The sequence below is a fragment of the Macaca mulatta genome, chromosome 2, assembly GCF_049350105.2.
Source record: "Macaca mulatta isolate MMU2019108-1 chromosome 2, T2T-MMU8v2.0, whole genome shotgun sequence".
Taxonomy (NCBI): Eukaryota; Metazoa; Chordata; class Mammalia; order Primates; family Cercopithecidae; genus Macaca; species Macaca mulatta.
In genome coordinates, this window is record NC_133407.1 from 99,322,666 (window position 1) to 99,335,507 (window position 12,842).

General features: G+C 36.6%; 1 protein-coding gene across 50 annotated transcripts in view; it reads right to left on the minus strand.

Moving 5' to 3' along the window:
* LRRFIP2 (LRR binding FLII interacting protein 2) overlaps nucleotides 1–12,842 on the minus strand; it is a 128,322-nt gene that overhangs the window by 15,496 nt on the left and 99,984 nt on the right. For 42 of the 50 annotated variants that reach the window (XM_077992118.1, XM_077992116.1, XM_077992103.1 and 39 more), the window contains 2 exons: nucleotides 6,403–6,495; nucleotides 4,199–4,291 (listed from right to left, as the gene is read on the minus strand). In XM_077992118.1, coding sequence (XP_077848244.1) covers nucleotides 4,199–4,291; nucleotides 6,403–6,495 — 186 coding nt within the window. The remainder of the gene's footprint in view (nucleotides 1–4,198; nucleotides 4,292–6,402; nucleotides 6,496–12,842) is intronic. The other 8 variants (XM_077992123.1, XM_077992121.1, XM_015131394.3 and 5 more) reach the window with 1 other exon arrangement.

Here is a 12,842-nt window from a genome sequence, read left to right on the forward strand (position 1 = left end):
GTTTGTGTACAACAATAGCTCCTAGAGTAGATTTTTTTTTAGGGTAAAAAGTACATGCTTGTAGAGTTCAAAATAATTCTTTATCCCTGACCTAACCTCAAATCCTACCATCCAGAAGCCAAAAAGATGTGTATAATGGGCTGAACTTTTGGGCAAAGGGTTAATTCTCCACATAATTGTACTGGGGAACAAATATCTTTGGTCAGAATGGAAGTGAGTTTACGCTGGGCTATAGAGATATGCAAGTTCTTTGTATACGCCTATTGTATACATGGGCTCCTGGTGTTTAGAACCGCAGTGGAGCTAGAGGCAAGACCACTAATGAACTGAACTTTAACCTGGGAATAATGGACATATTTCTTCATTAAGTTACTAAATGTAAATCTTAAAAATGAAGCTAGAGACAAGTAGTTACTGTCCATACTGAAAATGTGTCTTTTAAAAGTCAAGGGAGGACCACTGCCCCTGTATTATGATAACAAATATTGGCAAGGACATGGAGAAATTGGAACCCTTGTTCACTAGTGGTGGGAATGTAAAATGGGACACCTGCTACAGAACACAGTATAGCTGTTACTCAAAAAAATTAAACACAGAATTACTATAAGATCCAGCAATTCTACTTCTGGGTACATACCGAAAACAACTGAAGGCAGAGTCTTGAAGAGTTATTTGAATACCCATGTTCACAGCAGCATTATTCACAATGGCCAAAAGGTAGATGTGTCGATATATCAACAGAAGAATGTGGCATATACATACAATGGAATATGATTCAGCCTTAAAAGGGATGGACATTCTGACATATGCTGCAACATGAGCCTTGAGGGCATTATGCCAAGTGAAATAAATCAGATACTGTATGATTCCACTTATATGAAGTACCTAGAGTAGTCAAATTCACAGAGACAGAAGGTGGAATGGTGGTTGCCAGGGGTTTGGGAGAAGGGACTGAATGGGGAGTTGTTTAATGGGTACAGATTTCAGCTGTGGAAGATAAAAAAGTTCTGATGGTGGTGACAGTAGCACAACAACATGAATGTACTAAATGCCACTGAACTGTACACTTAAAAATAGTTAAAATGGTAAATTTTATGTTATTTGTATTTTAGCACAATTTTTCAAATTAAAAAAAAAAAAGAGTCTACTAGTGATTCAACAATTTGGACTAATCTTGAGGGACTTATACAGACTGAAAAAGGGTAATTCCAAAAGGTTAATATATACTATATAATTCCATTTTTATAACATTCTTAAAATAGCAAAACTACACAAATGAAGAAAAGATTAGTGGTTCTCAGGGTTTGGGAGGGGAAGGGGAGATAAAGGCTATGACTATAAAAAGGCAAGAGGAGGAGAAATCCCTTATAGTGATAGAAATGTTCTGTATCTTCACTGTATCAAGGTCAATACCCTGGTTGTGATCTTGTACTATAGTTCTGTAAGATGTTACATTTGGGGAAGATTGAGCAAAGAATATACAGGATCTCTCTGTTAAATTTCTTCTCTTTTCTTCTTCTTCTTTTTTTTTTTTTTTTTTTTTTTGAGACAGGGTTTTGGTCTGTTGCCTAGGCTGGAGTGCAGTGACACAATCTCAGCTCTCTGCAACCTCTGCCTCTCGGGTTCAAGTGATTCTTATGCCTCAGCCTCCCAAGTAGCTGGGATTACAGGTGTGTGCCACCATGCCTAGCTAATTTTTGTATTTTTAGTAGAGACAGGGTTTCACCATGTTGGTCAGGCTTGTCTCGAACTCTTGACCTCAAGGGATCCACCCTCTTTGGCCTCCCAAAGTGCTGGGATTAAAGGCATGAGCTACCATGCCCAGCCCTGTTTAATTTCATACGACTGCATGTAATTCTAAAATTCTGGCCGGGCACAGTGGCTCATGCCTGTAATACCACCACTTTGGAAGGCCGAGATGGGCCGATCACTTGAGGTCAGGAGTTCCAGACCAGTCTGGTCAACATGGTGAAACCCCATCTCTACTAAAAATACAAAAATTAGCCGGGCGTGGTAGTGCACACCTGTAGTACCAGCTACTCAGGAGGCTGAGGCAGAACTGCTTGAACCCAGGAGGTTGCAGTGAGCTGAGATTGCACCACTATACTCCAGCCTGGGGGACAGAGAAAGATTCCATCTCAAAAAAGGGATACTAAAATAAAATAAAATATTCTCCAAATAAAAGCCAAATAATTTATATTTTAAACTGAGACATCTGAGGGGTTTCTATGGCTGGTCCAAGATTATCATTTGAAAATACTAAGGCACTCATACAAGCTAGAAATCCTGGGCCTACAGATCTGTGTTAAAGAAAATTATGTAAAGTCCTAAAAGAAGCCCATTCTAGATAGTGACCAGATTTTAACTAAAATTTTAAAATGACCTACTTTGTCCCACATGTTTTTTTACATCTTATGTTGTATCTCCCAAGCAAAAATTTAAATCAAATCAATGGTTCAACAATTAAATTTCACTTTCCAACTTCAAATTTCAATTTTAAAATCGTAATTTCAAAACACCTAACAGATGTTTTGAAACATATATTGATTTATCCCCCAGAAGGCTTTTCTAGGTTTAGATGGAATTTTTAATAATCAGCAACTTGAATGTCAGATAATTATCTATAAAGTAGCTTTTGTTCTTTAAATTTTTGGTCTACAAACTTTTTTTTTAAAGAAAGGGTATCACTCTATTGCTTAGGCTGGAGTGCAGTGGCACGATCATAGTTCACTGCAGCCTCCATCTTGTGGGCTCCAGTGATCCTCCCACCTCAGCCTCCTAAGTAGTTGGGGCAGGTGCATGCTCTGCAAATTTTAAAATTCTTTTGGAGAGACAGGGTGGGTCTCACTATGTTGCTCAAGCTGGTCTCAAGCTCCTGACCTCAAGCAATCCTCTGGCCTCAAGCGATCCTCGAGCCTTGGCCTCCCAAAGTGCTAGGATTACAGGCATGAGCCTACAAACTCTTAAGAGGTAATGTAATCTTCCCATGTATATATTAATGAGAGAGGTCCTTGAAGTGATGAAAAAGACTGGATCCTGCTGACCACCGGCTGGGCTTCAGAATGTTCCTAACAACGTTCTGAGGGTATGATCCAGAGGGTTTCATATCCAGGCCTGTCTCTCAGAGATGGTCTCAGGGATCTTTAACAACTATTCCCTATCCCCTCTAACCTTAAGCAGAACAAGACTTTTCTTACATGTTCTATTTCCTCTGCCCTTCCCTGACAAGGTAAGCCTCTGGCAACTATGGCTAAGTGGTTCCCCTATTGCAGAACAGAGAGCTCAGCCAGGTGATGGGACTGCCAATCAAAGGCCACATGAAATGAACTGGAGGGAATTTTCTCCAGTTTTTGGTGTACATGGAATCCACCTGCAGAGCTTAGCAAAATAGCAATGAAGACATTTCATTTATCTGGGCCCTACTTGGGGGAGTTCTGTGGTTATAGTTAGAGACAGCCACCCTAGTAAGTCTTACTTTCCTATCTGTTTCTGTAATTGAATTGATTTTAATCTCTTCCTATTTTATTCACCAAGGATTTATAGGATGCTAATAACTTTCTCCCCACCACTACTCTCTTCTTACCCAAATTCCTGTAATGTAAGGATATCGAGTTAACCACAGAGTTTGAATTGAATGCCTGTGGCTGTTTCTGGGTAAGAATCCCAAGGGAGGCCAGTTGTGGTGGCTCACACCTGTAATCCTAGCACTTTGGGGGGCCAAGGTGTGTGGATTACCTGAGGTCAGGAGTTAGAGACCAGCCTGGCTAACACGGTGAAACCACATCTCTCATAAAAATACAAAAAATCAGCTGGGCATGGTGGTGTGTGCCTGTAATCCCAGCTACTAGGGAGGCTGAGGCAGGAGAATCACTTGAACCCAGGAGGCAGAGGTTGTAGTGAGCCGAGATCATGCCACTGCACTCCAGCTTGGGCAACAAAATGAGACTCCATCTCAAAAAAAAAAAAAAAGAATCCTAAGGGAATACAGAGAAACTTGTTGGCTGAAAAGAAGAGTTCTTTCCAGGCACGACATCAGGTTTTCCTATGGAAGTCTCTTTCTATCTTCTACTTACTCATTTTTCATACTGTGTAAATGCTCAAGAATAATCAAAAGGACAGGTTTTTTCAATCTCTAGGTTAAATTCTATTGTAGTCCTCATCAGTGAGCTTCTAACCAAAGCCCAATTTCATCTCATACCCCAATTTTTTTATCTTTCCAAAGAAGTGTCTCCTGGAGGTCAAACACCTCTTTTGTCATGGTGTCTATTTTCTGCTGCATGTGCTGCTTCTCCTGCAGAGGAAGAGGGGAAGAGAAGTAATAAAAGAGCAGAAAGAAAAGGGAGAGGAGGTTTGAGGGAGGAAACAAAAATAAAGCCGATAAAGAAACTTAACCAAAAGGGAAAGTCTGTGATGAACAGGAAAAGCAAAATTGGTTTGCCAAAAGAAAAGTCTTGGCCACAAGATTCTCACTGGCTTGTCCCTACAAAAGTAAGCAAAGGAACCAGGAATACTGTTCTAACCACAGCTATGTGGCAGCAAGCCAGCTAGAATTTCTGTGTACATACAGCTCCGTATGTATATTCTTTCTTTGATAACTGCAAGAACTTACATTCCTAGAGAGGGAAATTTAGATTTGCTTATGAACAAATGATCTTTTATCTCAGAGAACAAGCAGTTTTGAATTTTATTTTTTAAGCAGAACTGATCATTTTGAATTTCTGTTAGCAGAATCTATGACAGCAAGAACACCATGAATTTTGTATTATTTTAAAATTATTTATATTATTTTGAAACATTTAAACTTAGCATTTAACAATCCTTAAATGACCTTTTTAATTGTCAATGGTGCTTAACTGGTTTTCTTCTTATGCATTATTGGTAAATTATTATCTCTTCCTTCCCCTACTCATACATTAGGTACCTTACCATGGAATTTTCAATTCCAAAGACCAAAAAACATTATTTGTAATATTTAAAGATTTTCAGCATAACCATAGATACTGACATCTAAAAGATGTTCATTCTAGATGTAAAAAACATCTAAAACTATAGTTTTCAAAGTTTGTATACCTAGCACCCTAAGCTTTTAAAGAAGTCAGTGACAAACTATAGAAATCAAGCATTATATTCTTCTTAAATGCCATTACAATGAAAAACTAGAACTTCACCAATCCTAACTTAAGCTATTGAATTTGAGAAGCAGCCCCCAAAGCAGGTTTATTATTTTATGTGGTTGGCATTTTGGCACAGAAAGATAAAAGAACAAAAAAGGAAAGAATTTCACAGTATTTTAAAATACCAGCAGGATACAGATTCTGGAAAATATGCTTCCTACCTTATATGGAGAAAAACTAAGAAAATTAACCTCATATGTAATCTGATAGATCCACAAGGTTATCTGTATCTGCACTTGAAATCCACAAATTCTGGGTATGTTCAATTATTCTTAATAATGACAAAAATTAACACCAGTCTTCAAATTTAAAAAGTCATTTCTTTTTCTCTATTAAATGGTTTTTAAAAATCATTTGTAGAGAGAGATATTAAGAGGTAGGTCTGAGGGGAAAGAGGGAGAGAAAAAGAGGGGCTAAGGTCTGAGTAGCCAGGAATGTGGACAAGTGTGGTACGTGAGATCTCTCTCCTGGGATCATTAACATCTATGCTTCCTGACATCTCTGGCATGTCAACACTAACTTAACATTAGATGCCTTTGATAGCCACACCTAGATAGTGGGCAGGATCCCCCTTCAAACTTATTTCTATATTTATCTAAAAACATCGTCTCAAGAGGGAAAACCACATTTAAAGAAAAAAGATGGATGCAATGTAGTAGGCCTGCAAGGATGACTAATGTTTTCAGAGTTCTTGGTAGACTATGCTTCATTCCATTCCTAAGATGTTGCCAACAATGTGGCAGAGTCCCTTCGCTTGCAGAAACCTGAACCTTCAGACTAGCTATTCTTTACCTTTTTGTATAGAAAGTATCTTGACATTTCTTCTTTTTCATTTAGCCACCTGAGAAATGTATTTACCTGAGTGAAAATCAAACTTATTCCCCGAGAATCATGTCGCAAAAGATGGCATTCACTAATTCCAAAGAATAATGTTATTCTATAATTTTTCCTTTTGCCCATTTCCTAAGATATCTTTAGGAAACTGTATTTAGCAATAAAAGACACAAAAATTTCTGCTACCAAAGTGGGGTAATGTTTATAGGATTTATAGTATTAATTTTTAAGCATGATCTGGTTTATGTCTGAAAACTTTTAGCGTACAGTCAAATATAAAGAGACAAGTAAACTCTGATGCATCTTAACTTTCCTTCCCTCCCAACACACACATCTTCATCCCGTTCAACTCATTTTTTTCAAAATTAAGTATTCCCACAGTTCATGTACGTACCTCAATAAGCTCATCTCTTTGCCGAAGGCCTTCTTTAAGTTCTTCCATCTTATGCTGCAGCACACTACACATATGTTTCTGCCTTTCTAACTCCTGTTATTAAACAAATAATATCATTTACACAGGTCATGCACACAAGAAATTTGAACATATACAATACAACACAGAGGTTAAGAATGACCTCCAGAAACATGTCCAAACTCCTGATTCATAGTAACTTAGAAAAACTGTGTCTTCTATAGAAAGGTTAAGAAAAATTTAAAATTTCATCTTGTATAATTATTTATCTGGAAAACTTGAACTAATCAATGGCAAAATTATTAAAAACAAAAGATAATTTAGTCAAGTAATAGGTTATAAAATGAACACATACAATTCAATGACATTCATATACAAATAAAATTCAAAGAAGGAATAATAAATACAATATCAAAATAAAATCAACATTAAATAAAATACATACATGTAAACTTATAAAATATATCCAAAACCTATATGAGGAAAATTATATAAAACATTCCCAAAAGACAAAGAAGTAGGATTGAATAAATGGAAAGGCATACCGTCTTCTTGGATTAAAAGTCTCACAACATTATAAAAATGCCAGTTCTCCCTAATCTATACATTTAATGCAGTACAAAGAAAAATACCATCAGGTTTTTCTTTTCTCATCAGAGCAAGGCAAGTTGATTTGAAAGAAAAACACAAGAAAAAGTAGCCAGAAAAATACATACTGAAAAAGAAGAAAGCCGGCCCTACTAGGTATTAAAACATATTATAAAGTTTCTATAATTAAAACAATGTTGTTATGGTACATGAATATAGACCAAGGGAGCAGAATAGAAAATTCAGGAAAACACTCATTTACATATACAAATATATTTAAAAACCACAAAAATAAGAGCATCTCAAATCAATGAGAAGGAAAGACTTTTAAATTAGCAATGGTGGGATAACTGGATATTCATTTGGAAAAAGATAAAATTGGAACTATACCCCATACCACATACCAGGACAAATTCCAAATCAATCAAGAGGTTTACATAAGGAAAGAAAGCCAGGGAGTGAATGGGGGAAGAGGGAAGGGAAGGGAGAACAAACTGTACAGGAATAAAAGAAAAGATAAGTAACCAAGGAATGGGGCAATCTTTACTGAAAAAATGACTCAAAACTCCACAAGCAATGAGGTAAAGGTACAATAAATTAGACTATATAAAAATCAAAATTTTAGGCTGGGCATGGTGGCTCATGCCTGTAATCCCAGCACTCCGGGAAGCTGAAACAAGTGGATCCCTTGAGCCCAAGAATTCAAGACCAGCCTGGGCAACATGGCAAAACTCCATCTCTATAAAAAAAAATTCAAAAATTAGCCAGGGTTGGTGGCGTGTGCCTATAGTCTCAGGTATTCTAGAGGCTGAGGTGGGAGGACCACCTGAGCCTAGGGAGGTCAAGGCTATAGTGTGCCATGATGGTGCCATTGCACTCCAGCCTGATGACGGAGTGAGACTCTGTCTCCAAAAAATAAATACATAAATAAACAAAACCTTTGAATGGCAGAGAATCTCTAAAAATAGGCCAGGCGCGGCGGCTCATGCCTCTAATCCCAGCACTTTGGGAGGCCGAGGTGGGCGGATCACCTGAGGTCGAGAGTTCGAGACCAGCCTCACCAACATGGAGAAACCCCGTCTCTACTAAAAATACAAAATTAGCTGGGCGTGGTGGTGCACGCCTGTAATCCCAGCTACTCAGGAGGCTGAGGCAGGAGAATCACTTGAACCCAGGAGGCGGAGATTGCAGTGAGCCAAGATTGCGCCATTGTACTCCAGCCTGGGCAACAAGAGCAAAACTCCGTCTTAAAAAGAAAAAACTAGAAAGAAAAAAAGCACTAACTGCATAGAATAACAAGCTACGGAAATGGACAGTTTATAGAAAAAGAAATAGAAATAGCTCTGAATATGAAAAGATACGCATACTAAGAGAAATGGAAACAAACTATTTGTCTCACCAAAACACTAATAAAAGTTCAAAAACTTGACAACATATTCCAGGACAGAACTATGGGGAAAGAAACAGGCCCTCATACATTTTGGTGAGAATGCAAATGGTATAATGCTTACAAAGGAGACCACGACAGTATCTACAAAACTACATACCTTTTGACCCAGCAATCTCACTCTTCATCATAGATACATTGGCAAAATACAAAAAGACCTATGCAGTATGTCATTTCTACAGGACTATTTTTAACAGCAAAACGTGACAAACTTGAATGTCTATTAATATAGGGAACTGTTGGAATAAAGCATGGTACATCCATACTGCAGAATAATTATGCAGTGGTGAAAAAGAATGAGCAAGATATCTCTATGTGACATTCATAAGGCGATAAAATCTAGATGCAGAACAGCATTTATATTAACTGTATGCTACCATTTTCTAAGGAGAGTGAGAAATACATACATTTGTACATATATTTTGAATGATTATATATATATATCTTTTTAGATTAAAAATGGCTACCTAATTTATCTTCTTGGATTTAAAAAATGGAAAGATAAACCATTAAATTTTAAAATTCCTTAAAGGAAGGAGAAAATAGAGATAAAGAGACAGAGATAGAAGATTGACTTCTTCAAATATATTTTCTTTGTTAACTTGACTCAAGATCTATGTAACTATTCTAGATAGTTACAAAATTGTGAAACAAAATTAAATTTAGAAAGCAATTCCTAGCGGAAACAATTCAAGTGGCCATTGATATATGAATGGATAAACAAAATGTGGTATATATACAGTGGATTATTCAGCTTGAAAAAAGAAACTCTTGTCACATGCTACAAAATGGATGAGGCTTAGGACATTATGCTAAATGAAGTAAACCAGTCATGAAAAGATAAATTATTATATGATTCTACTTATGAGTTTGGTACATAGAGTAGCCAAATTCAGAGAGACAGAAAGTAGGATGGTAGTTGCCAAGGGCTGGTGGCAGGGAGAAATGGGGAATTGTTTAATGGGTATAGAGTTTTAGTTTTGAAAGATGAAAAATTTCTGGAGATCTGATCTACAATAATGTGAATATGCTTCACACTACTGAACTCTACACTTTAAAACAGTTAAGATAATAAATTTATGGTGTTTGGTGATGACAATTAAAATTTTTTAAATAAAAATAATTTTAAAAGTAATTCCTAAATACTGAAAATAAAATGCAGTGAACCTAACTATACATCCAGTTTGTAGCACAGAAAGAAACTATTTCAAGTAACTTCTAAAAACAGCAGTTCGGCTATACACTGACTAGTGGCAAAAATAACAGCCAAGCAAAACAAACAAAATAAAAATCTTTTAACTATTTTCAGTAATTAAATTGTTGGTGTTAATGTTGGTATTGCTATTCTAGGCAACTTGGGATAAAGCAAAGAGAACAGAACGTAACATAATTACTATCATCCCTAGAAACTTTGAGAAGTGTAGGGGAAACAAAAAAAGATACAGATGAAAGACAGAAGAGGTTAAATAAAAACCCTAGAGTCCTGCATATGAACTGGAACTATCAGCATGAACTCATAATATATTTTGTCGTTAAAAACAAATAAAAAACTTCACACACATATTTCCCAAATGTATCCACTGAAAAGACCCATAAACAGTCACCTACTTGGTGGCAATGAGCATCTCTAGCACTCATACTAAAACAGAACTAGGGCTCCTTGGACAAATGGCTGATTCCAGGTCTGTGGCAGAAAATGTACAAGATAAGACTGGAACATATTCTGCCAAAAAGCAAAGAAGCTATCCAAAACAATTAGACTCACCAGAAGTACTTGGGAATCAACCTCAAGAGGTTCACATTAGCCAAAGATGGGACAATTTTATCATCAAAAAGAATGAAAGTTGCAATGCAACTGAAGACATCAAATGCTTGAATTTATGACTTCATATTGATATGTCAAGAGAAAAGTAATTGGTCACTGTCAGAAGACAACCAATTCCTTTTTTTTGAAAACTCATAAAGGGAGAAAATATTTGCAAATAATATATCTGATAAAATTCTTATATCTAGAATATATAAACAACCTTACAAGTCAATAATAATAAGGCAAAATCCAACTTTAAAATGGACAAAGGATCTGAATAGACATTTTGCCAAGGAAGATATACAAATAGCCAATAAACCCATGAAAATATGTTCAAAATCATTAGTCACCAGGGAGATGCAAATCAAACCACACCTATTAGGATGGCTAGAATAAAAAGGACAGATAACAAGTGTTGGTGAGGATGTGGGAAAATCAAAACCTGCATACATTGCTGGTGTGAGAATAGAAAATGGTGCAGCCACTTCGGAAAACAGTCTGGCACTGTTCAAATGGTTAAACACAGATTTATCGTATGAATCAGCAATTCCACTCCCAAGTATATACTTAAGAAAAAGGAAAGCATATGTCCAGACCATGAGCAATGGCTCATGCCTGTAATTCCAACACTTTGGGAGGCAGAGGCAGGAAGATTGCTTGAGGCCAGGAGTTACCAGCCTGGGCAACATCTCTTAAAAGGCCCTATCTCTTAAAATAAAAAAGAAAAAGAAAACTTATGTCCAAAAACAACCTGTACACAAATGTTTATGGCAGCATTATTCTTAACAGGAAAAAGTATAAACAACCCAAATGTCAATCAATGCACAAATGGATAAAGAAAATGTAGCATACCCAAAAAATGGAATATTAATAGGCTATAAAAAGGAATTAAGTACCGATACATGGTACAACATCATGCTAAGTAAAAGAAGCCAGTCACAAAAGACCATGTATTATATGATTCCTTTCATATGAGTCTAGAATAGGGAACTCTATAGATAGAAAGTAGATTAGTGGTTACTTACAACTGAGGGGTTTGGGGGAAAGGAGGATGATACTAAAAAGTAACTGTGATGAAGGTTACACATATATGTGAATATACTAAAAACCACTGAATTGTACATTTTAAATGGATGATTTGTATGTTATTCAAATTATATCTCAATAAAGTTGCTTAAAAATAACATTAAATAGGCTGGGCACAGTGGCTCACGCCTATAATCCCAGCACTTTGGGAGGCCAAGGTGGGTGGATCACCTGAGGTCAGGAGTTCGGGACTAGCCTGACCAACATAGTGAATCCCTATCTCTACTAAAAATACAAAATTAGCCAGGCGTGGTAGTCCATGCCGGTAGTCCTAGCTACTCAGAAGGCTGAGGCAGGATAATCGCTTGAACCCAGGGAGGCGGAGGTTGCAGTGAGCTGAGATTGCGCCATTACACTCCAGCCTGGGCAACAAGAGCGAAACTCTGTCTAAAAAAATAAAATAAAATAAATAAATAACAAAACAAAACAAAATAATAATAATAATAATATAAAATATAAAATAATAAAAAATAAAATAAAATAAAATAAATTGGTAATGACAAAATCACAACATCCCATTTTGCAGTCCCTAGCCAACTGAAGGATCTAAGCATGTATCTACAGCATTAACAGCCAGCCACACATCTGGGCCTCCTGAAGGAAGACAAATGCACCATCTATGAAGCGGGTTTTCCAAAAAAACTGAAGTTATATTTGATTAAGCCTCTATGCCTAACTACCTACTTACAAAGAATACAGAGGAAAGGGGAACATGGTAAAGACACTAAGGGTATGAAAATGGAAAAACCTGTAAGACTGGGAAATATTAAGCAACCCAGTTTCTTAATATTTTATATTTTCAACATATTTATTATAAGGAGAAAAAACATGAAAGAGGACCTATACATGAAAAGAGACTTAAAAGATTTATCAGCTAATTCCAAGGTGTGAAACGTACCTGGATCCTGATTTTTTTAAGTGTAAAAAAGAAAAATCATTTATGACATTTTGAAACTGCTGAAATTTTAACATTGATTGGATATGTAATATGAATTACTGTTAATTTTACAGGTGTGAAATGGTCTTTTGATTATGCTTTAAAAGAGAAACAATGGGCCGGGCGCAGTGGCTCATGCCTGTAATCCCAACAATTTGGGAGGTCAAAGAAGGAGGATTGGGCAATGTAGCAAGGCCCCATCTCCACAAAAAGATTTTTAAAAAACAGCCAGGCATGGTGGCATGTGCTTACAGTTCTAGCTACTCAGGATTACTTGAGCACAGGAGATCAAAGTTACAGTGGGCTACGATTGTGCCACTGCACTCCAGCCTGGGGAGCAGAGCGAGACCCTGTCTGTAAAAATAATAAAATTAAATTAAATTAAAATATAAAACAAAATAGTTATTGTAATTCCAGGAGGAGACACTAAAGACATTTTGAAAAATTTTATTAATACTGTATAATTATTATTGAACGGTCCTTCTCTACTCTCACTACCTGCTTCTGTAATGAAATACACCAGAGTGCCTGACCTCTTTGTGTATCTCTGAATATAA